Below are 25190 nucleotides of genomic sequence, written 5' to 3' on the forward strand. Positions count from 1 at the left end.
TGAGGATGTCGCACGTTATTATGAAAGGAGTAGTATTTGACGTGCCGAGCTTCAAAGAACTGGCAATTTTCTGTACACGTACTATACTTCACAATAAAGTCTTGCATCGCAGTGAGTGCTAGACAAGCTCCAAAATGCCAGAAGGAAGCTTTCATATTCACATTCACACTGCATGACGTCTCCCGCAAATTTTCGTATCAGCCGAAACAATCATCCCTTCCGAAGCGATATCGATCCGTACGTGCCGCGTAGGACGTCTTTTGTGCAGTGAAAAGAAACTCATCTGAGCCTTAATCGTCCGATGTCACTCTCGATAATACGTACATCAATATATAGCAGTGACTTATATGCCTCTCGTTAGATGTCAGCAAGATAATGAGGACGTGCTGAAGGTAGAAGCCATGACGGGACTTTGTCGAACAACACGATATAAAATCCGCGTTCCTTTTGAATATTGTTGGGTGTTGAAGAAGCTGGCAATCCTAGCCTATCTTAGCCTAGCCTAGCCTAGCCTGACAGTAACTGATACACTGTAGCTCCACAAACAGAACTCCACCCCATGAACAGGTTCAAGACCACTGTATAGAATGATACCGTCATGGTTTCGCATGTTAGGAAATGTGCATTTCTCTCACTATCAGCACAGACTCGAAAAGTCACAAATCGCACATTGCCCGAATTTTCGAGAAATCAGGAGGGCGATCTCATTTTGAATAACGATTGAGCAATGAGAGACACCTGTACCTCTGCAATTACTTCCCCGTTACGTCATTTGCTGCCCTTGCCAAGAAACACCCGCTCCTCATCGTGCTCCTTTATATTTAGCTAAGCTCTCCTAGCCCTTCGCTGGCCGCATTCAAAAATACTTTTTCAAGTGCATTACAGCACCAAACAACAAGCATGACTCTCGCTTTGTTCGTGAACACACCATACGCGTAAACCTACATCTAAACAACGCCTGCACATGGGACATGAGCTCTACCCGATGCAAGAACTTAACTGGGTGTCTCCGACCACTGTGAGTATATTAGGAACATTAGCCGACTTGGATACAATCGTGGCAGCCACTTCGTCTAGTAGTTTATAGCAAATATTCTCACGACGAGAGTCGTTGTTGCGACTCAGCGAGCCACCTGGTTGCATTGCCACGTGCAGCTCAGACTTTCTCGACTCCAGAGCACCATCGTCCAGACATACCCTTTGTGATCGTCTAGACACACCGTGGCAATTTGGATATATGAAAATTGCCACAAAAAGGCGTACGCCCCCATCTCTCTTCGAATCAGAAGCGATAGCACTATCATTCGTGGCGTGGACAGCGTGCTATGCGGTGAAGTTCTGTTGTTAGAGTGCATTTTCGCCGTTCTTGAGGGCCGACCCGCTGATATCCCGATCGCAGAGGGTGGTACGTATCCGCGCTATACACTCTTAAAAATGAACTTCACCGCATTGCACGCTCCTTGCCAACCATCATCTCGAATGATATCGTTATCTGCCACGATTTGTTGAAAACGGGAGGCGTACGCCTTTTTTGCGACACTTGTGCTGTTCATAATTGTCACACAGAAGGTGTACTCCTCGCGTTTTCAATAAATCAGGGCAGATAACGATATCATTCGAGATGATGACTGGCTATAGGAGCGTGCTATGCGGTGAAGTTCATTTTTAAGAGTGTACATCCCCAAGCAGCAAAATGTACTGAAAGTCGAGTGCAATAGGGGTGGACGGTATGTGTCCTATCAACGTTCCTTAGTTTCAAGAGTCTGTTCAAGGTCTTCCACCTACCCGTCCTCCCCTATTGCACTCGACTTTAAGTACATTGTGCTGCTTGGGTCCTAGACTGAGGATGGAAATAAAACGTTTTCAAATACGCACTGATAATGTGCGGTAAAACCGTGCACTTTATCCGCAACTGAGCATTATAGTGTCTGTCTACGTCCTCCAGATGAACCCATAACTGAGAGCACGCAGTGAATCGAAAAGTGTCGGTGCGTGTCACCCTTTGCGTTGCTGTGTCTTTAACTGCATCTTACACATGCCATTTTCACCGCTTCCGGTTTGGTGCCAAAACGACATCCGGTTTCACAGCAAACACGCTCTGCGCCAACCGCTGTGCCGATTGATACACTTATCGCTTCTGATTTGCGGAGAGAGAGGGTGGTATACGCCTTATTGTGGCAATTCAAATCGCCACACAAAGGCGTACTCCTTCCATTTTCAACAAATCAGGAAAGAGCGTGATATAATTCTGGGTGGCGGCTGGTTCCGGGCGTCCTTAGTCGCGGAAGGACCGGAAGTCTTCGTGGCACCGGAAGTTGTGGCGTGGGCATGTTTAGGTTTACTCGAGAATGTCATGTAATGGACAGTTGTGGATGCCATCATATTCCCGAATGGTTAGCATGCTGAAAAGGGAACACATGTGTAACATAATATTTTCGTAATGTGGATTTTTTTTTCTATAAGTATGATGACCGCAGCTTTGCGGATATATTAGATATACGCGCGGTTGCGAGTCCGGGTACACCTAGGTCAAGTAGGGCGGTTACAGACGCGGATTTTACATGCTCTGGTACGACGTTGATGCGGGTACTGTCGGCGTTACGCGTGTAAATGACATACCATATAAAAACTTTTTTTTTCCGTGATATGCAATTTATTACCTACTGCGTCCGTTGCTGCATCAACGAGTACTCTCTCTAAGGCGGAAATGGGTGCACACAACGCGCTTTGTGTTGCCGAATTTAGCGTGCTTGTAGAATCTTGTTTTGGCGTATGCAGTTTGTTGGTCCTTTACCCACCTCATCTCATTGTTACTTTTTACGAATGTATATTCGTATATGTGTGTGTGTTTACAACTCAAGCGTGCCACATCCCAGCTGTGGACGTCGTTTCGAGCCTCTTGGCTCTCATCGACACAGCGTAGGGATGTGACACGCTCTAAGGTCGGCACGAACAGTGTGTCTCTGTGAGACATCAATGTGTGAATATATATATATATATATATAAATAAAAGGAAAAAAATAGCCAGAGCTCTTTGGCTGCACGTATAGCATATGTTTGTAACTCAAACGTCGCCATGCCAGTACTGGACAGCTGTTTCGGCCTTGTTGGGTCTCATCAACAGTACGCAGGCAGGCAACGGTTGAGTGGATGGCGTCAGACCTTCTGACGCCATCCACTCAAACGTTGCCTGCCTGCGTACTGTTGATGAGGCCCAACAAGGCCGAAACAGCTGTCCAGTACTGGCATCATCCAGTACAGTATCAGATATTGTACAGATAAGTTATTGGTGCACCGGTTCGCGAATTATTTAGCCCGAGGATTTAACTGAAACACCCGGTATATACATTATATATATATATATATATATATATATATATATTATAACCAACCTCCACCCTTTTTTTCTTCCTTCTTCCTAATCTATATCTAATCCTCTATAAGTTGATCGTGCAATTCCAGCCGAGTACAGCTATTTCGTCCTACTTTGGGACTCGTCAGCCCGGCGCAGGGAAGTGACACGATCTTGGGTCGGCACAAACAGTGTGTCTCGGCGAGACATCAGTGTTCCACGGTGACGGCGCCACCCGTGGAGGCCGCAGTGCAAACCACCAAGTACATATTCTCTACGCGCCGCCACAGAGCTTCGGCTATTGGGGTGTATTTTTCGTGCCCGTCTGCTTCGATTCTTCTGGGTTGAGAAAAGCCACAGAGCTGGTGGGACAGTTGCGGGTTCGACCCCGGACAAGGACTCCGGCAAACCGGTGACATTGGTGCAAATTGCTTAGGCGACGTTGGCCCGTGCAAGGGTCGTTTCCAAGGCAAAGGAAGCTCCCTAGGACCACTCGCTCATGACAACAGCTGTCGTTCGAAGAAGAGCCGTGAGTTATCACTATCATTATAATCGGTACGGCCTTCTTTCTCACGACATTGTCCAGCCACTTCGTCGCCTGTTTTTGAGAAATACAAACTCAATCAGATACCGCGACAATGACCGGAAATCTGCCAGGCACCGCCCGGACACTTCCCGTATATCGCTTTCAGTACACAATCGCATACTGTACACACGTGAAGTGCCTTGTTCTTACTCCGCACCGATAACGCAATATCCACTCACTACGTCTTATTTCGACATTCACCGCTTTATCCGACACCGTCTCGGCTTCGATTGAGAAAACGCATGTGGAAGGAGGCCCCGAGGACCGCAAAGAGAAACGTCAACTTCAATCGAGTTGCGCCAGCGCGCGCTCTTTATGGTGTAACGAATGTCCGTGAACTCCGATCAACTGCTCATTGGCAGGAGTTATCTTTTTTTGGTGTTCCGGATTTTCTACTTTTTACCTCGACATCCCCATCTGTCTGAAATTGGCGAATGGATGACTCTCACGTGATGGCACGCGTGCGCTACGTTTGTGAAAGTCAAGCACAATCGTTTATCATCTCGTTTCGTGCAGTGAACGTTAATAATGAGATGCAGGGAAAGGGAAATCGTCGCTTAATTCTGTGGCTGAAGAATTTCGCGGGCGTTCCGCGAGAAAGTTCAAGTTTACGCACGATAATTTGGCAACGTTATTTAATCTACTTGCGAAGAAGCATCCGGGAATTTTCCTGGCGTAGAGCTAGCATCCAAAGGGCAAGGACGCAAACGTCACACGATGCTATGGAAGCAGCAGACGGCAATGGCACCATAGCAGTGTGAACTGCTGTGTATGTATGTGTGTATGTGTGTATGTATGTGTATGTATGTATGTGTATGTGTGTGTGTGTGCATGCGTGTATGTGTGTATGTATGTATGTGTGTGTGTGTGTGTGTGTGTGCATGCGTGTATGTGTGTGTGTGTGTGTGTGTATGTGTGTATGTATGTATGTGTATGTATGTGTGTGCGTGCGTGTATGCGTGCGTGTATGCGTGCGTGTATGTATGTATGTATGTATGTATGTATGTATGTATGTATGTATGTATGTGTATGTGTATGTGTGTGTGTATGTGTGTGTATGTGTGTGTATGTATGTATGTGTATGTGTGCATGCGTGTATGTGTGTGTATGTATGTATGTGTGTGTGTGTGTGTGTGTGCATGCGTGTATGTGTGCGTGTGTGTGTGCGTGCGTGTATGTGTGTGTGCATGCGTGATGTGTGTGTGTATATGTGTGTGTATGTGTGTATGTGTGCATGTGTGCATGTGTATGTGTGCATGTGTGCATGTGTGTGCGTGCATGTGTGTGTGTGTGCATGCGTGTATGTGTGTGTGTAGGTGCATGCGTGTATGTGTGTGTGCATGTGTGCATGTGTGCGTGTGTCTGTGTGTCTGTGTGTGTGAAATCCACAGAATGTGTTACGGGATTATTACATATACGGGAGCATTATGGGATGTTACTGGAAATGTGCTACTTAGATGTCACGAATGGCTGAGATGATTTATATAACCGCCTAATTGTATAGTTCCGCATATTTTTTGTGTGTGTTAGCGCCGCGAAACAACTGTGGCTATGAGCGGTGGACAGACGTGGAGAGATGGAGAGAGGACAGCTGGAAGGAGTGGCGGACAAGGGGGTTAGTATGCGTACCGGGCCGACTTGTGCCTGGAACTGTGGCTGAGACATTCGTCTGAAAAGTCTTCGGAAAACCCAGGGTAAACCTCAGACAGTACAGCCGGTGGTAGGATTCGGACCCACCACCTCCCATAGTCTTCAGCACGACTGGTTTTTCAACAGAATGAGCTGAAGAATGTGGCGAGCCCATTTAGAATGGCAGCTGCACAGTCAAGTCGGTCATCGGTAATTATTCTTTGAAATTACGGACAAATCTCGAACGAGAATTTAACAATAATCTCATTTCCATAGAAAAAACGGCGTGACTCCATCGTCCCAACGAAACGTGTTTTCTCTTGTGTTAATATTATTATCATTGTTTAACTTTGTACCCAGTATCCAGACTGTCGCTTTGACGGAGAATGCCATCTTCAGCAACCCACACTGCTATGACGTCACGTTGTGGGACAAACCACGATAGGGCAGCCCAAGTTTTGTAATGCACACGCACGGTTTCTCATTTCTTCCTTTGTGCAACCTTCACAATCTCTTATTCTTCTCATGTAGTTCTATCGCTCATACACTTCTTTTTACCGCACGAGCAACACAATGCACGGTTATACCCTTCGCCTCAGCTCGAGCATCGCGCATTTATACTCCCACGACCGCAAATATCCCAGATTAACCCTGGAACAGTCAACGAAACGTCTTCAATATTCCTCACACATAGCACAAATGCCACTAGCATGTCTGGAATCCTTCTTGCTCGTCTTCTCTCTCCCTCTCTCTCCCACCTTCGTCCCACAGTTACGTTGTGAATAACGTCAGACAGGTAACAGTGTCTCCCCTTCCCGGCTACCTCCATCGCTCGCACGCCGTTACACTCATCATAAGCCACCGCCTTGACGGCATGAAAGCAAGATTTCATTCCTACTCATGCCTGCACCCTCTACTCCGAAGGAAGTCGCATCCGCAGACTGCGTGTAACCCGCACCCAACGTTCCGCCGATCAACCAATCCCGCAGAGGCCGATCGCTATCGCTCGACTGTTTACCGGTTCCTGAACCTGTCTTTTCTTCTTTTATCGGATGGGACCCGATAAGCAGACGGGCAACAGGAGCTCAACCCACGAGACTCGTTTTATGTAAGATCCCTCTGTTCATGTGGAAGCGCGTCCTTGAAATTATGCCTTTACGACTGGCAAATTGTAGTCCACGATAAGGAGGAGGGGGGGGGTTGGAAGAGGAGAGCGGGTCTTCATTCGTTTCCCGACTTTCAGTTGCAGTGGGCAGCGGACGCACGACAACGGGACAGCATGGAAGCCAGGAGACACACTATCCACGTCAGTGTTATATCGGGTGAGCCACAACTATTGCTTCTTCTTCTGTCACGTATATATGTGTATATATAGATAGCGAGGAGGAGGTATTTTTTCTGGGGAAATTTTCGCACATTTTTTGTGTGAATGATCAAGTCTAAGGAGATGCATCTCTTTAAACTTTCGAAAGGAGTTGACTGCTTCGTTGAATAAATGCAAGAAAAAAAATTCTCATTTTTGATACGCGGGGAGAGGACGTACGTTCCTGTCGAGGTAATTTTTTTTACAAAGAAAAAAAAAACTACAGTTCATTTCCTTGTTTGTACATGTGCACCTTGTTTTATTTTTTATTTTTTTCATTCCGTGTTAGCGCCGCGATGCAACAGTGACGTACAGACGTGGACAGGTGGAGAGAGGACAGCCCAGAGAAGTGGGATACAGAGGGATTTAATGATGAGGAGATGTACGAGGAGGATTGCAGAGAAAAATATGAAGGTGTAGGTCCCACATAGCGTGAGGCCAGCTAATACGAACCGATTATACAATTCCAATCCATCTTGTTCTCGGTTTAATTCGTTAACTTTAGCGTTCCATAATGGACATACATTATTCGCACCATCAGAACTGTGCGATGCTACAGACGTCCTCAGATTAAAATTTTGTCGCGCTGCATAATAAGAGACATCACATAGAGGTAAACAGAAGATCAGCGCAGCATTATCCTATAACTCTATGCATTGCGAATCATCTATTCTCCATGCATTTCCCTTCAGGTTAAAAAGCTGCTCACCAAATGGCATATATACGGGAAAGCAGAAATTATGATCACATACCCTACAATTATACCCGGGTTGGAACCACGCACGCACGGCCTATATGCACTCCTCTTTGTGCGTGAGACAAATGAAGCATGTACTAACGTTCTACAGGGTGTCTCAGTTAAATCCCCGGGCTAAATAATTCGCGAACTGGTGCACCAATCGAAGAATTTCCTTTTTTACAAGTTTCAGGTTTCAGGTTTTATTTACTCTTTCTGAGTTTCAATGAGTTACAATAGGGACTGTGAGGGTGTGCCCTGTATAACAGACCCAGCAGTAGATACACAGACGTACATGAATATAACAAGCCTTGTGGGAAAGAAAGACGAAAAAAAAAGAGATTGGCAAACAATTGAGAAAAATGCATTGACAAGGAAAGTGAAACATTATGGTGCAACCTGTAGTAAGCAAAGAGCATTACCGACATAGATAAAACAATTGCATAAGTCATATAAAGGGTGTCTTATGCCAAGAAAGAAAGGAGGAGAGCATTACTAAATCATACAGCTTTGGTGTCCCACTACCATTGTGATAGATATAGACGGGAATATCTCTTCAATAGGCGATTTCAGATATTGCCCTTGTGCTCCGCATGGGGGCCCTCCGTCGCCCAAGTCACGCGCATCGCGCAATGCGTCGTGGGAAATGGTTTACAGGTTTACATTCGTGCTTGCCTGCCTGCTGCTCGAAGGAAGGAGGAAACACCGAAACCGTTTGCGCTCTTCTTCTTCTGTCTGACTCATTCAAACTAAATCCCAAGGTGCAGTGGGGCATTCGCAGCACGGCGCTCTCTGGCGGGCCATCCATGCAATTTCTGAAATCGTCTACTGAAAAAAAGGAAGACAGTGTTCTGATATGCAACGGTAGGGAATTCCATACCTTGGAACCAAAGAAAGACATTGAAAATATTCCAATGTCTTCTGTATTCCATATCTGTCCGATACCGCCTACAACCTGCGCACCGTGTGAATGAGTTGGAGCCGCTCATTCTTTAAATAAGAATTAAAATGAGTTTCGTGAAAAAACATAACTTCTAAAGCAGTTCATGTCGCTACGACGCAGCACTGAGACGGGACGAAGGGGGGTTAACACAAAGAGACAAACGTATCTGCAAACTTGGGTACTACCCCTTTTGGGGCCTTCAGTGTACACCTTTTAGAGAAAATCTGCCATCGAAGCGGGTCATTTGTTGCAGTAATTAATTGGTTTCGGTTTACATACTTTTGTAGCGGCTGGTCGCGGTGACGCGCAAAAGGACGCTCCTCCACTCTTATGTCCACCAATGAATTATGTCCTTACACCAATGAATTACGACCTTTTGCACTTCGCCGCTACCAGCCGCGACAAAAATGTGTAAACTGAAACCAACTAATTACTGCAACAAATGGCCCGCTTCGGTGGCAGATTTTTCTCTAAAAGGTTTCCACTTATTACACATTCAACTTAAAACATAAATAAATAAATGGCAGTTTTTGGATAAATCAGGTCCAAGACTGACTGCGATACATAACGTGTACTTTGTTGAGAGCCTCGACTTTTTACATTAGGTGAACCCATCCGTTCTGTCCATCTTCAAGGCTTGCGGATAGAACCTTTCTCTTTCATTATCGCAAGGCGTGCATCAGAGGGTGCAATGTACATTATATTAAAGCACGAACAATGCTCTCTACGTGAGTAATTTCTCCAAAGACCTTTGCTGCGCTGACTAATTCAGAGCAGTCTTCATACTGCTAAGAAATTGTAGACGGCTCTCTCAGACACACACCTGTACTCACGTGCCGAGTGGTATAGAATGCATGTGCTGTGTGCAGGAAGTCTTCCGCTGTACGTTCTCATGCAGTGGAACAGTGTCTCAGAAGAAAAAAAAATGTCTCAGTCACAGAAGCAGAAGAAAAAAAAACAGGCATCTGTCGGAAACATTTTGACATTTCTTCTCTACGCAGGCCATGTCTACCAACATATGGATAAAAGATCTTTATTTTATTTTTTTTCCCTCTCTCTCTCTCTTTCTGAAAACAGAAACAGAAAAAGGAGGGGGGCGGGGGGGGGGGGGGGGGGGGTAATGACAGGATCGGCTCGCCGTTGTTGGCCACAAAGAAGTGGGCGTCGTCACGACTGAAGCCCCCCCCCCCCAAAAAAAAAAAAAAAGACGGATGGAGGATGAACGGTGGAGACGCGTAGAGGGTGCGTGAGCTCGTCAGTTAGTGCAAAGTGTTAGATGTGAAAACAGAACTTCACCGCATGGCACGGCCGTAGACAATTATCATACCGCATACCCGAAAGACATCGTTCCTTTCCCCTGATTCGTTGAAAACGGGAGGCCTGCGCCCTTTTGTGACACTCATGCAGTTACGTATTGTCACAAAATGGCGTTCGCCCTGCGCTTTCCACAGATCGAGTGTGATGACGGCTACAGTTGTTGGCCTCCAACAGTCAAACGTGCTATGCGGTGACGTATTGTCTCAGGAATGCATATACGTATGACGTCCGAATCGAATAAGTATATCCGAACAGGTCATTGTAGTTAGAGTGAACAACGAGAACTGGCCGAGGCAGACCAGAACATCCAGGTTCCATTCCCGCACTCTTAAAAATGATCTTCACCACATAGCACGCTCCTAGCCAACCGTCATCCAGAGTGACATGGATCTTTTCCCTGATTTCCTGAAAACGGAGGGCGTACGCCATTTTTGTGTCATTACGCGCTTCATAATCGTCGCAAAAAATGGCGTACGCCCCCCGTTTTCACGAAATCGGCGGAGTGAACGTTGTCATTCGGGATGGTGATTGGCTAGGAGCGTGCTGTGCGGTGAAACTATGTTTTTAGAGTGTGGCGTCAGCACCTCTTTTCCCTGAGTTGTTTGAATTAGTTAGCAATCTGTGGAGGCTAATCTCGCTTCTTCTCCCCTATACGCTATTCCCCCCGCCCATTGTATGGTCACAGCTAGCATGACTACTGCGCTTGGAATCCATACCAACGCATATAGTACAGCTGGCTGACAATTAAGTTGCACACGTGAAGCTGGGAGAGCGCACATAACCGCAGCGTTTTATTCCACCGAGTTGAACAGGGAAAACAGCCAGCAGCACGCCTATAGCCCTATGCAGTATGCAGTAGCACTTCGACTGTGATAACGATAAACCGTGGCTCTAACTCTGCGGCTTGCTTTTACTATGTTGCTCTCCTAATGCACGTAGCATGTTTCCCAGCGATGAAAGTTGAGACGACCAGGGCCAGGGTGACCTTCTATTTGGCTGTCCAATTTATCTGATTGTCGTCGTTTTGACTATGTCGTCATCGGAGAAGGAGGTAACCAATGAGAGGCGGACAACAGCTATTGTTAGAAAGTAGAAGGCAGTAAATATGTCGAGTGAAAAGGTTTCATAAATGATATTAAAGGGGCACTAAACTGAAAAAGTTCCTCCCGGCGGAATAAAAGATGCCGTTACTTTCACATCAATACTAAAGGAACGAGACTCACGGACAAAACGACCGATTAATCCCGCTACTTTTGTGTTGGTGTCAAAGAAGCGGCAACTTTCATTTCGCTAGGAGAAATTTTCGCATTTTAGTGCCCCTTTAATTGCACTATAAAAACGGAAAAAGGGGGGGGGGGTGATGATAATGATTCGTTGGGGTGTACAAAGTGTTAGAGGGATCGTTGAGTAATACCCGCATACTGCAAACAGGTTTCTTGCTGTAGCGGAACCGTAAAAACAGACTTCACCACAGAGCACCGCGAAGGCCAACCATTGCACAGAATGATACTTTTATCACTACCGATTTGTGGGAAGCGCGGGGCGTACTCCTTTTTTTGGGGGGGAGGGGGAGGGGGGACGGCAGAAGTGTTCCAAAAGAGGCGTACGCCTCCCGTCTTTAACCAGTCAAAGGGCAGAACGATGTCATTTGGAATGGTGATTGGCTAAGATCGTGCTATGTGGTGAAGTTCCCCTACCCGAACCCAATCTTAACTTTCGGCCCTCATCATTCCTTCATCTGTTATCACACCATCTCATCTCATCCTGGCTCCAGTCGTGACGCAGCCCACATACGTGAGGCCAGCAACGGCAAGCCGTCACCACCACCACCATCATCCCCTACCCGAAACAATCGAGCACATCCTGCGAGGCTGCCGAGCATACCATTCTGCGCGCGAAGCCCATCTCCCTCACTCCAGCTCGGGCACGCTAGCGGACATCGTCTACCCCGGTGGTTCTTCTACCGAACGTTCCGCTAAAGCAAGACACCTTATTCTCTTCCTGCAGAAGGCGGGTCTTGCTCACTGACCCCTCTACTACTTCGCTCTCCCCTACGAATTCGTGCATCCTCTACGCATCTCCTCCTTTCATCCTCTATCCTTCATCCGTCTCTCTCTCTCTCTCTCTCTTTTTTGTGCTATAGTTGTGACGATGCCCACACGTGTGTGGCCAGCAAAGGCTAACTATTTCGGCAACCCCCCCCCCTTTTTTTTTAGAGTGTGCGAGCTAGGTGTAAAGAAAGCAACCTTTTCCTTGCAATTTCCATAACTCTTTCCCTCTTTTTCGCCGCATGGCAAGATAGAAATATATGAGTTTGTAACACAAACGCCGCCTTATTTCCGGCCTTATTGGGCACCCATCAGCAGAGCGCACGCGGGCGACGTTCCAATGATGGATTTTAGTATATATAATCTGCTCAAAATGCTGAAGAAAGACCAAGTCGCGATATTGACTACGTTTTCTGACGCAACTGGATACCACAGAAATTGACAATAAAGAGTGGAAGAATACCGAGACGGACTTTGGGGGAAAAAGAAATAATTAATCCGCCACTGCGAAATTGCGCATACCTGGGGTTCTTCTTTTTCGGGTTAAACCAGATTTTGCACGATGGTCCCCCCCCCCCCCCCCCGAACAAATTTTCAAGAATTCTGCTACAACCCGATATCTACGGTCCTTCAACTTCTCCTTCTCGGTAAACCGTTGGTAAAGTGAATCATAATATCAGCAAAAGAGAGCTATTTGTCCTCCGTTTATGATCCCCTCCTGCAGGAGTCACAGGCAAGCTTTTGTGGAGCTCGGGCAAGTGTTTGAATACCGCGGTCATTCATTATCCCAGTTCTGAGCGGAAATAAAAAGATTATTGTTTCTCGTCCCACTGTCACAGACAGCAGTGGCTTGTTTCATGTGCCTTTCGTTTCACCCGAAAACTCCCCGGTAACATGTCAAACAGAGATCATAGCGCACGATTTCTCCCGGAATTCTCGTGCGTAAATAGTACCCGATTTTTCCCTCCCGAATTTGAAAAATCATAAAACCCGAAAACTAAGAACCTTACCTCTTGGGTTGTTGGAATGCGCAGTGTCGACTTCGAATTCCCCTGGGACCTCAAGCGCTCGGGTACTCTCTTCTAAAACCACCTAATGGCGTCACTTGGTTCATATTTGCCTTTTGCGCGCAACGCACTAATGTTTGCTGATGAACAAATAAGAATGGTGCGTGCGAACTGGTGTGCCGTAGAAAGAGGTAACATTTCCTTGAGCTTGAGGAACACACTCTTAAGAAAAAAGGGTGTGAAAAGGTGGTAACTTTTATAGTTACCACCTAGGTCAACATAGTGTCTGATAAAGGGTATAAAAGGGTGGTAAAAGCAATTATCATATATTCAAATTGCTACAAAAAGGCGTACGCCCCCCTCGCTCAGGTGCAACCTTTTAGGCACAACATATGCGACAACTATTACCTCCTAAAAGGTGTAACTACTCCGCACTTTTTTCTAAGAGTGCACATAAGACTGTTAGGACAACGCAAGACTCAAGACTTGTGCTGTCCTCATCGTCCTGTGCGTTCCTCAAGCTCAAGGAAATGTTACTTCATTCTACTAACCTCAGGGCCATACATGATGACTTCGTCCGCAAACATAGCTATCCAGTGTTGCCTGGAGACACCAGCATCGATGAATACAATTCCACGCGGCAACCGACACGAAAATATATTTTCTTCTTTTCCTCGAGCCTTGCCTCCATTCGTTCATTCGCATTAAAAGAAAATTAGTAATACTAGGATCTCGCAGATACGTGTAATATATAAATTGAACCAGATCTCAAATATGTACACGTGCCGCAGGATAAAACATTTGCGGAACTACTAGATTATCTGTCCTCTTTTTCTATATCTGCTACGACACTTGTTTCGAAATACATCCTTACTTATTATCTCGTCTCTCGTAAACGCTATCCTTTGTTTTATTTGCCCACAAATACGTCAATGCACGGGCTCATATAATGCGATGTGCTGAAGTCTCCTTGCGCTTCTGATACGCTAAACATCTAGTGACGCTCCGAACTTTTAAAGAAATTGTATTTATTTTATTTTCTATCACGAGTCAACGGCGCTCAAAGAATGAATACAAAAAAAAATGCAGTCAGTGAACATGACGTACAGGGTGTCTCACGGGAGGACGTCACTCCATTCCTAAAAATATGTTTTATTTCAAAAAATTACGAAACTATTGGAATGCACTTATACAGAATTTTGCCACAGATTGAGGCCGTTTGCGTTAGGGCTACGCTAATTAAACTCGAAAAATTGCCCAGCAAATGTCTCCCGAATTTGGAAGCCTACATGGCCATAACACACGTCCTATTCCAATCAAGATTACGAGGTTTTTCACAAGATTTCGGCAAAAATTTGACAGCCGCACATCAGTCGCTCGGCGAAGCGCGCTCGCTGATATTAGAGAGTTTTAGTTCACCGCACGCTATCGCCTTTGCGTACGTAAGGGATACCGTTGGTGCGTCTGCGCACGCGCAAACCATAAGGAGTGCTTCGCGCAGTGCGCAGAACCACCGCGCTATCCCTTACGTGCGCAAAGGCGATAGTGTACGATGCACTAAAACGCACTATGAAACCACGCATGTAGCTCTAAGGGGCTAAATCCGACGGGAAGAGGCGGGAGAGAGATGCCATCCGCGGATATGCCGTTAAGGGATGGACACACACGTCCGCACAGGGTTCAGCTCAAGTTCAGGGAAATAGAGCGGGCATACCAACAGGAGAGGTACAAACCCGACACCATGCGTGGGAGCGGCACAGAAATGGGATGGCAGTGACAGTTTCGTTAACGGGTGCGCGTCACATGTGACTAACGGCCCGTAGGCATATACAGGGTGGTCCACCAACCATGATAGAAATTCATAGTAGAAAACGTGGGCCCCGGAGAGACGTGCGGTCGGATGACCTCATTTTTGATAAGATAGCTCTGATTCCCGCACACTCTTAAAAATGAACTTCACCGCATAGCACGCTCCTAGCCAATCATCATCACGATTCCCGAACGACATCCTTCGCTTCCCTGATTTTGTTGAAAACGGGGGGCGTTCGTGTTTTTGTGACACCTATGCAGTTATGTTAATTGTCACGATAAGGCATACGCCCCGTGCTTTTCACAAATAACGGTATCGTTCTGTGTTATGGTTGTTATTCACAGTGTTATGTTACGTTTTCAAGTGTGTACACTCTAACTACAGAGGTGGTGGTGGTGGTGGTGATGGTGATGGTGAAAGGGCTCGCCGTTGTCGGCCTCACAACTCTAAAACAGAAACAGAACTTCACCACATAGCACACTCTTAGCCAATCACCATCCCCGGGATGACATCGTTCTGCCCCTGATTGGTTAAAAGCTGGAGACGTACGCCATTTTGGAACATTTATGCAGTTCCAAAAAAGGCGTACGCCCCGCGCTTTCCGGAAATCGGAAATGATAAAGGTGTCATTCTGTGCAATGGTTGACCTTCACCGAGCTATGCTCTGAAGTTGAGTTCCTTTAGAAGTCGTCCCAGGACGCACATTCCACCAGGGCGTCAGTCGTGATGTTGCCCACCTCTGTGAGGCTGACAACGGCAAGCCCTTCACCAACACCATCACCACCACCACCTTCTGTTTTTAGAGCGTAGGTCCAGAGCATCTTGAATGAGCGGAGTGATACTGCGCGTTCGCTTTCGGTCGTTATTTATTAAAAATGGCCTTAAAATTAAAGAGTTCTGCTTTATACTAAATGTCTCACGCCCTTTGTCGCAATCATTAAGGTACTTTTGAACGCTTGCTGTTATTGCATCCCGTGGCGTTGCTCTCTGTTAGCGTGCGTTTACAGCCATTGATTACATGAATCGAAGCTTTGATGAAAATAGTAATAATAATAATAACAATTAATAATTGGGGGTATACGTCGTGAGACAACTGAGATCATGAGCGACGCCACAGCGGTCGGTGTGTGGATTGCTTTTGCCCACCTGAGGGTTCTTTAACGTGCGATAAAAGCTCATCACACGGCACCCCGTATTTAACGTCCCTCACGGAAGACGGCGTGTCTAAGCAACTTGTACCCTGCCACCAAGTTGCTGGCGTCCTCGGCCGGGTTCGAACCCGCGATCTCGAGATCAGAAGGCAAAAATAGGAAATTACGCTTGTGTGATAGTTATAACGAAATATCAACGGATGGTAACATCTATACTCTTAAACCTCCGCCACAGTTCCTAGCCGCGACAATCACCCTTCTCTCCCTCGATTTGTTGAAAACAAGTTGAGTGTATGATCTTCTCTGGGTCAAGCGTCAGTCGCTCTAAGGAAATGTCGGCACAGTTCCCTGTGAAGCCGGCTTAGGACGTAAGATTCCTCTGAGCAACATGTTGAGGCAGGGCAGGCAGGAGCACTATATATAGGCAGTAACACACCACCAACGAACCAAACGTCGACCAAACATCCTCGCCTTGCAAGCATCTTCGCGCAAACATCGCATCTTCGCAAACACTCATCTTCGCGGCAAACATCTTCGAGATCAAAGAAGGTTTTCACGATGCCTGCTCTGTCCTCTCCCTCCTTCGCTACGTAGACGTACAGGTCCCGAAAGCCTGCGACTACAAGTGGGCAGTGTTGTACCCGCTACCCGAAAAAGGTAGCGCAATACCGATACGCGCTACCTGAGCAAAAAGTAACGAAATCTCGATATCGTTACCCGTTCCTAAAAGTAGCGGAATACCGCTACCGTTACTCGTAAAAAGTAACGCGATACTTCATGCGCTACTTTTTATGAGAGAAACGAACAACATCGTTGATGACGTACTTCAAACGTCTCATAATAATAAAATAATGAATATCTCAAAATAATAAATGAAACAAAAATAATAAAATCATATCTCAAAATAATAAATCACGTAGGTCGCCTGAAGGCTGTAATTTGCATGGCCATTCTTACAGATTTACTGAAGCCGCTTCGGTAGATATCCCGTATATCTTTTTCTGTTCCCCTAAAGCAAATAAAGCACAAAACAAGCCTACCGCTAAAAAGCTCTACAGCGTTGTTACAAAAAGAACTGAGCTTGCCCGGAACGAGAAGTTAGTAAACATACCTTGGTGTGCTTTTTCAAATTGGACTTGGACTTCCTTGACGCACAGATAAGCTTTCCCACCGAGGCGCATGAAAGACATCTAGAACATCTAGTCACGTTTTCTAAGCAGGACATCAAAACTCTCCTAAAATCTATGACTGATGACATCCGCAGGACAAAATGGCACCAAGCCGACAGTGGTCCGTCGCTGCTGCGCACGCTAGACCCGGAGCTGAATTTTACCATACCTTCAAAAACGCCCAGACACATATAAACTCTCCTGCATTGTCTACGCCTGAATGTGCCCTATGGTCGCCCGTTTCTTCATAAAGTGGCCAAGGTGGACTCGCACAACTGTTTACTGCGCGGGACAGTGGAAAACACTGAACATATCATCATGCATTGTCCAAAACATGCTGCACAAAGAGGCATCTTGAGGCAGACCCTTGGCCATCTCGACAGCAGGTACTTCAGCATGGAGAAAGTCTTAGGCGTATGGGACGCTAAGCACAGGGACGCGGCCTTCAATGCTCTTGTCAATTTCATTGTGAAATCTGGACTAGAAACCCTATACTAGACGGTGTGTGGACATTACTATGATCCTTGATGTGAACGGCGCGCTCGGTCCTGCGTGGTCGCGGTCGAGACGCTCGCCCCGGTGAACTCTTGCGGCGCGCTCGCACCTTCTGTGGTGCAGTCGTACCGTTTCCTTTTTTTGGCGGGGGGGGGGGGGGTAGCAGATCGAATTCGCTTGCGCGAATTCAACCTCCCCTCGTTATTTTACCAACCACCAACCAACCAACCAACATCTAAGCACCACGCTACCATTTTTTTTCTCGTCCATATACTCAAAGATGCTTGCTGTAGCAGGCCATGGTCCCTCCATTGCAGCGTACAGGAAATGGCAACACTCAAGCACATAAGCGTATGTGCTGCAATGTGGTGCATGTGGACACAACCCTGTGTTAAAAGTAGCAGCTCCATGACTTATAGCGGGGACGGCTCCACAATGCAGTAGGAGTGACCTCAGTTTGTGGACAACTCCAACCATACACCGAATCACCAAGAAGGTTAATCCCAAATAGGGAACACGTGGAGGGCACAACCTCTTTGTAAGATAACGACCTCTGTGCCCTCCTTTCGGGCTATGTGCCAGCCTTCCAGGTCTTCGCAGAATAGGCCGTGATATTTGCGGCTTGTTCGAAGGCAGGCAGAGTGGAGGCTTCATGATAGATCGAAGTCGAGCTGTCGCGAACCTGCGATCGGGAAGTTGCGGTAGGGAAGCGCTCAAAGATTGCGCTACCGCAAATTTGTAACGGAGATACTTCTTACGCTCCCTATTTAAAACAGTAGCGCGATCTCTACTCCGCTACCGAAAAAAGTAACGAATACGGTAGCGCCGCTACTAGTAACGGCGCTACGTACAACACTGCAAGTGGGTGCAAGTGGGTGACGGTGACTCGTCTCCGTGATTACTGGCTCTGAAAAGAGTGGCTATATGGTTGGCGGAACTCCGCTTATGACTACGTCAGGCCTCGTCTAGCATAGGTGGTGTTGACACAGCACAGACCGGATATTTGTGAAATGGCCCGTGCATACTGCGCGTGTGAGGCACGGAGAGGTTCAATTCAAGTAGAAAATATCGCAATCTTTTGATTTTATTACAGAAACCGACACCGTTTGAAGACGCATCATGCCAAGAATATTCGTAGAGTATCAAACCGTTGCTGTATAGCACTGAAAAAGGCGCCGAGGCTTCTAAAATGAACTTTGAGTAACTTGGGTATCAAACGTACACCGCTCGAATATGGGGGTCTCAGACAGAAACGGCAATTTCTAACCTTGGTCGTATTAGGGTAATGTATACTGGATGTTTAATGAAAAGTGGAGTAAGTTTTATGTTTCTGTAAAGGCATCCGAGAGATAGCGCGGTCAGAAAACTCCCGCGAAAAGTTCGCTTAGGGCGCACCGACGACACGTGGCGGCGCATCGGTCGTTCGGGGGGAGGCCAAGGTATACTTATCTAAACTGGTAGCGAAAACAAGCGAAAATACCAAATCAGACCCATCGGCAAGGCCACCAGCAAGAGGCGCGAGCGATCCTGGGTGTTGACAGTAGAGGTACGGTTGTAAATAGAAAAACTTTACAACATGGGCGTGGCTTGTGTGTGTACTAATAGGTTATTCATAATTTCAATGTAGTAAAGGCTTTCTGTTGCACCGCTTGTGCACATATACGAGGTCATCTACCACTCCAGTACATTTCCGTATCCTGCTCCTTTGCGCATGTGTCACAGTTCGGTCTGTTTATCCGTACGTCTCTGTATCCGTACCGTGTGTCCGTGCATTGTAATACGGAGTTCGTACACTCTTTGGGTTAAACAGGAAGCGACGTTCACATCTCCGTGCTGTAAACCAAGATTAACACGAGTGAACAGATGAATACAATGATCCCATGTTGCTGGGCCCACGAAAAAAAGATTTCGTCATGGGACGAGCGGCCATGATGGTGTGAGTGTTAGCAGGAACCAACTGTGTACCAACGATGTCGTGTTTTGTTGCAATGGACCTACAACGTCCACTTATTTAATAAATGCAAACGTCTAATCACTAGGTGTACGTATAGCTCTAGGTGAGAAATGGGCCTTATGTGAGCCTTCCTAATTTCTCTATCTTCATCACGATGCGTTTCAGTTTGGAGTTGTCAAAATCTGTGATAACTGTATGTATTTGGAATTGATACGATTCATTAAATCTGATACGCTTTATTTTTCTGTGTTCTCGTCTGGTATTATTGACTGGGCGCGGAAAAGGGAATACAAGGCAAGCGAAGTGGGCCGGGCCAATGTAAACGTGAATAAGTATGCACTACTTATTATTCATACTAGTGACGTCGTCTCTGACGTCATTTATTTACAATCGTAGTAGTCCGCGCAACGGATGGATGGCGCTGACCGTCTCTATCATGGCGTCATTCTGAAGACACAGGGGCCTATGGGAGTTACGCTACCTGTTTAAATATACCTTGGGGAGGCTTTCGTGTCCGCCGGTACCTGCGCGTCGGCTTGCATAGTGCTTCTGCGGGTGTTTGGGAGTGCGCAGTTTTTTTCTTTTTTGGTGCCTGCGTTTGGCGTGCGTAAACACAGGTTCTTTTTTCTAAATATCGTTGAAGTTTACTGCAATCTTTGCACTCTGTTCGTGTGTAAGAATGATCTACACAGATCACGAAGACTGATACGATCACGCAGCATTTCGTGATGACTATATTCTTCAGGGAAGGGAAGCTTTAACTTGACGAAAAGTGAATGAAAGAATTTTTTGTTTGTCTATAAAACAGTGATGACTTGGTATACGGGAATAAACAGAAAACAATCGCTAACACCCTTATTGGAGAAATACTCTCCACTGAGGAGTGATTTGTGGAGCATCAAACACTATAAACCGTGAAATTTTCAACTGATAGATCTTTCAGCATGATGTCAGTACAATAACATTTCTTAGGGTACAATTTGCAGGGACAGATGCAATGCCAAGCCGGCTTGGTAACCGAGGTTACCTAATGCCCGTTTACACGTTTGCATACCCATTTACATAGCCGTTTACATACTCGTTTTTGCTGAATCGGAAGCGGGAAGAGGGAAGGGATATGTTTTCTTTTTCCTCTGTGATCTGTAATTCGTGAAAAGTTTTTGCGGCCCATAGACAACAGACTCTATAGAGCTCATTCATGGCCGTATATAGTGCTGAAAAATATCGTTTCCTTGTCTTCATCGTTACTTTCAAGCGAAAGGCTGACTCAAGAAATTTTCTGCATTTCCCTTTACTATCTCTTTCCAGTTCTTGTATTTATTTTGTCACCAGATACCGCAACGTTGTTCTCGTAAATGTAGTCTTTGGCCAATCCTAAAATTTCCTTCCGAGCTATGAGAACAGTGGCCGCTCCCAAATAAAAGTTCAGCCTGTAGCAACACGCCGCTACAATTTCATCATTTTAAATAGTTTGTTCATTGGAACGTCCTGGAACTGCTCTGACTGATACGCCGAGGCTATCTCTAACGCGATAAACTTGACACCTGAACCTCGTCAGCCAATTTCTACAGTTGGAAAGCCACACTTTAGGGCCACACTTCAGTAAGCGGAAATTCTATCCTGTTAATTTAGTAACCCGGCTTGAATCATGTTGGAATCTCATTCCTCATTACAACAGGCTGTCAGTCTATCCAAGCTGCAAAAGTAGTAGGAATAGCATGGAAGTGTTCTTCAGAAAGATTATCATGGGATGATCATGTGCGTTATCTTTAAAGGCAACGCGCTAGAGCCATTGCTCTCTTCCCAAAGTGTGTAAAGATGGCTATCTACAATACGTTAATAGTATAATATAGATCAGTTATTGTCAACCTTGTGTGGAGCACGGCGCCACATTGAAAAACAACATAAGTTTATTTATAGAAATATCGAAGAAAATCGAGTCGCGTGACTCGAGTCACGCAATTTATATAGCAGATGAATAGCAGGTCTCTCATACCGCCGGAGACGACTTTCAGATCATTACAATGCAGGATTTCAATAAGTACTTCCTCGGAAGTCTTATCTATCCGCTCTGAAATAGAATCACCTCGTAATTTTACCTCTCCTCAGATTGCAACAAAAGGCACGCTACGAGGAAAACAACAAAATCACGCACTTGGAAAGTTCCGCCCTCACGCAATAATAACGGAAAGCGTCATTACTTTATAGCGCATCACTAGTTTGTGTGATTCTGTAACAAAATGAATTAATATGTTTCTAAAGCTTCGTCGAGAGATATGAGTGAGAGCAAAATCAAAATTTTCCGTGTCAGAAAAAGACAACAACGAAAGTTGCAATCTATACGCGAAAAATCTGCAAATTTCCGTTCACTGAACTGAAATGTGCCGACTCAACTCATGAACCTATTCGGGAATTAATTATTTCTGCTCTGAACCCGAAATGAACTCTAAAATGTAGCTTATCAAATCACCCCTAAAAACACGCAGCGCTATGGGCTATGGAAACACGATGGAATATGGAAACGTCGTATGCTCCACCGAGGGTGTCTCCTCATCAGAGCTCTGCTCCCCACGAACGACGCGATCCTCCACGCGGTAGCAATTGTCCCTAAGTGACCTTATCTATTGTATTCGAGCGAAGGTTAGAACTTATAGTCAGCGCCAACATAAGTCATACACTTGACCCCGCCCGCACACAAGGATCGCTCCACGCGCACGAATGTAGTGCGGCGCAGCCAAGTGGGGACTGGGGGGAGAGAGAGAGCCGGCACTACATCGCGAAGCGGGTGCGTCGTGCAAAGACTGGTAGCCAATCGCAGGAGCCTTCCATGGATGAGTGGGCGGTCCCAGTTGTAGGACATAAGTTGTCACTGACTATAAGCGCAAGCTTATGTACTTGTCGATATTCGATTGAATAGGAGAATAACCTAGTTGGTAACTGCGAACAGAGTGCCCTTTTAGCTTTTAGTCGTGAAAAAGTGACATATCGAGCATTTAGACTATTACGCAAGCATTTTATGCTACCATAATAGAAGGCAGAAGATCCTCAAGCCAGGGCCTGCTTGTATTTCGATTTCGTCGTATTCCAATTTATTTATTTTTTATTTTGTATATATATTTCATTCCTTCATTTCACAGAAGTAAGCAACGTTTACTAGTAACTATGCAGTATCACGCGAAATATTGATTTGGTTCCGTCTAGAAGGCCAATCGTTCTTGTAGGGTCCGTCCTTAAGGATGCATCCTCACTTATTCAACGGCCTCGAAGTACGCTCACTTCGCAAGACGGGTTAACTTGAGTGAGTCACTTATCATGCTCCCGCAGTCAATTACTCAAATTCACGATCACTGCATAGTTTATGCCTGACGTAATCTATCACAAGCATCATTTATATTGACGTCTTTCTGCGCACGTCTTAAATTAATATGGAAGTCCAAGGGGATATGCCTTTCACTAGAAAGCGAGTCGCTACGTATTGACTTTGCCTACTCCCTGAAGGAACACGACGTAGCTCGTGACCTCGATGTTTATATGGAATGCAAGCTAAAGTTTGCAGAACATGTTAACTATATTGGGATTTCTTCCGCCAGCAATGGGGTAGAGTATCACCCCTGGCGATGGAACTCCCCATTCATCATCTTAAAAGAAGAAGTTGTTGTTGTGAGTTCTTCTTTCTCTGTTTTGGGCCTAATCACAGGAATCACTCGTGGTCTCAGTTATCTCCATTGCCGTATAAGATTGTTCCGTGTTCTTATTATCGCGAGGTTTGAAAATTGTTAGGTATAGTGCGGAATAGTACTGGTTTAGTTATCTAAGATCGAGGATGTACAACGTAGATCTATCCGAATCTATTATATGACAGATATTTAGGACGGCGTTTCCATTATGAATACTTGAGGATTTTAAATCGCTCTGATATATGGAGTCGTTAGACTGTGTTTTGGTCTTCGTTTACAAGTGTGTGCATGGCATTTTTCACTCTGAATGTTTGACCCGAGCAATTTGTTTCAATGCTCAGACACCGTCAGATGTTCGAAGGGACTCAAGGGAATTTACTAAACCCAATAATATGGTTGCAGTGTTTATTTCATAGGGTAAATAATGTTTGTGATATTGACCTGTTTATTGCAAACCTTAAAAAAATCAAAGATCACTTAACCAGTACCTGCTGGCTTAGTCTGCTGTTGTGTATGTCTGTTTTATTGATTGTCCTCGCACCATTGTTTAGGCTCTTATGCCGTTTATAGGCAAGTTAATAAAATGAAATGAAAGGTTAGTTCTTACTATCAAGTGTTCGAATACGCAAAACTGGCTGGTCCGCAGTAGGGTGCGGAGCCCGGGATCCCGAAATCCCGGGATTTCAGCTTAATTTCATGTCCCGAAATCCCAGGATTTCTCAAGGCCAAATCCCGGGATTTCGAGATTATAAATTTCGGCTTTTTTGACAACAAATATTCGGTCGTGGTACGAGTGAAAGGGAACGGTGTCCAATCGACTTTTTGTTTCAAGCGTTCCTTCCCCGAAAAGTATGATTTGCAATCCGAAACCGAACCAACCTTGTTGTCCACGACACATTACAACGACGTTAGCTGCTGACTCATGTGGACTACGCAAGCCATAGCGGAGAACAGCCCTCAAGTAACATACAACTCCCATGAAATCAGAAGGAGTCTTCCAATCCTATACAACAAGAAATATTTCAGAATCTCTCTCTCCCTCTCTCTGCAGAATCTCTCTTTTTTTTTCTTTTTTTTTTCACGTATACGTATATTTGAAACGTCTATATATATATATATACAAAGGGGGGGAAAGCCATTAAAGAAATAAGTAAATGACGCTAGACGTGTTTGAAATTCAAACTTACAGATTATGATGGCTTCTATGACTGCACGTATATATATACATTTGAAAGTAAAAAGAGAAAACGGAGAAAGCTTTTTCAGAAAATTGTACACTCGGCTGCTGCAGACTAGAACACAGCAGTCACTGTGGATCAATAAAAGGCAAAACGAGCAAACCGCATTATTCTATGTATTCACACAAGTGACGTTCCCCAGAATACTCCAGCGGATGATGCGAAATACGTTATTCATTTTAGTATGTACCGTCTCGTACACTACTAACTGCGGGGAATATCCTGGGGCGCAGCCAGAAGATATTCCGTAGCAGATGACAAGGAGAGACGCATTTCATTGCGGCATTTCAGTTGACATTCTGGCACCGTGCGAATGCTCAATGTAATACGCAGGTTTTGCCCCGTGAGCAGTTTTTTTCTTTTTCTTCTTCTTTTCTTTTTTCTTTTTTGCTAGAATGTTTCGTAGGGATGACAGAAGACGCGAACTATATCGCAATTTGTGATAGCATGGTTGTGCAAGTGGATACAGCCCTATACGACATCCTGGGTATAGTTGCGAAAAAATCCCGATCCCGGCCCGGGATCTCGGGATCCACATTTCGAAATCCCAGGATTGTAAAAACGGCTCGAGATTCCGAACCCTAGTCCGCAGGCGTTAGGTATGGCGTTAGCTGGTCCAGGCATATGCTACTACTCTTGTTGCCTCCGGGGCAACTTTTTGTTTATTCAGCGCTTATTCCGTAGCTTTCTGTTTGTCATTATTATTGCCTCTTTT

The 25190-nt window shown here is 45.6% G+C and overlaps 2 protein-coding genes across 3 annotated transcripts in view; one reads left to right on the forward strand and one right to left on the reverse strand.

The window, feature by feature from the left end:
- The window catches only part of LOC135401165 (uncharacterized), a 110360-nt gene that overhangs the window by 33062 nt on the left and 52108 nt on the right, over positions 1–25190 (reverse strand). The window lies entirely within an intron of this gene.
- The window catches only part of LOC135401158 (prestin-like), a 75018-nt gene continuing 50746 nt past the window's right edge, over positions 919–25190 (forward strand). The window contains exons 1-2 of one of the 2 annotated variants that reach the window (XM_064633385.1): positions 919–1018; positions 6811–6889. In XM_064633385.1, the coding sequence (XP_064489455.1) occupies positions 965–1018; positions 6811–6889 (133 nt within the window). In that variant the 5' untranslated portion in view covers positions 919–964. Of the gene's footprint in view, positions 1019–6449; positions 6676–6810; positions 6890–25190 lie in introns of those variants that run through there. The other variant, XM_064633389.1, reaches the window with a different exon arrangement.

This window comes from Ornithodoros turicata, chromosome 7, assembly GCF_037126465.1.
Source record: "Ornithodoros turicata isolate Travis chromosome 7, ASM3712646v1, whole genome shotgun sequence".
Classification (NCBI taxonomy): Eukaryota; Metazoa; Arthropoda; class Arachnida; order Ixodida; family Argasidae; genus Ornithodoros; species Ornithodoros turicata.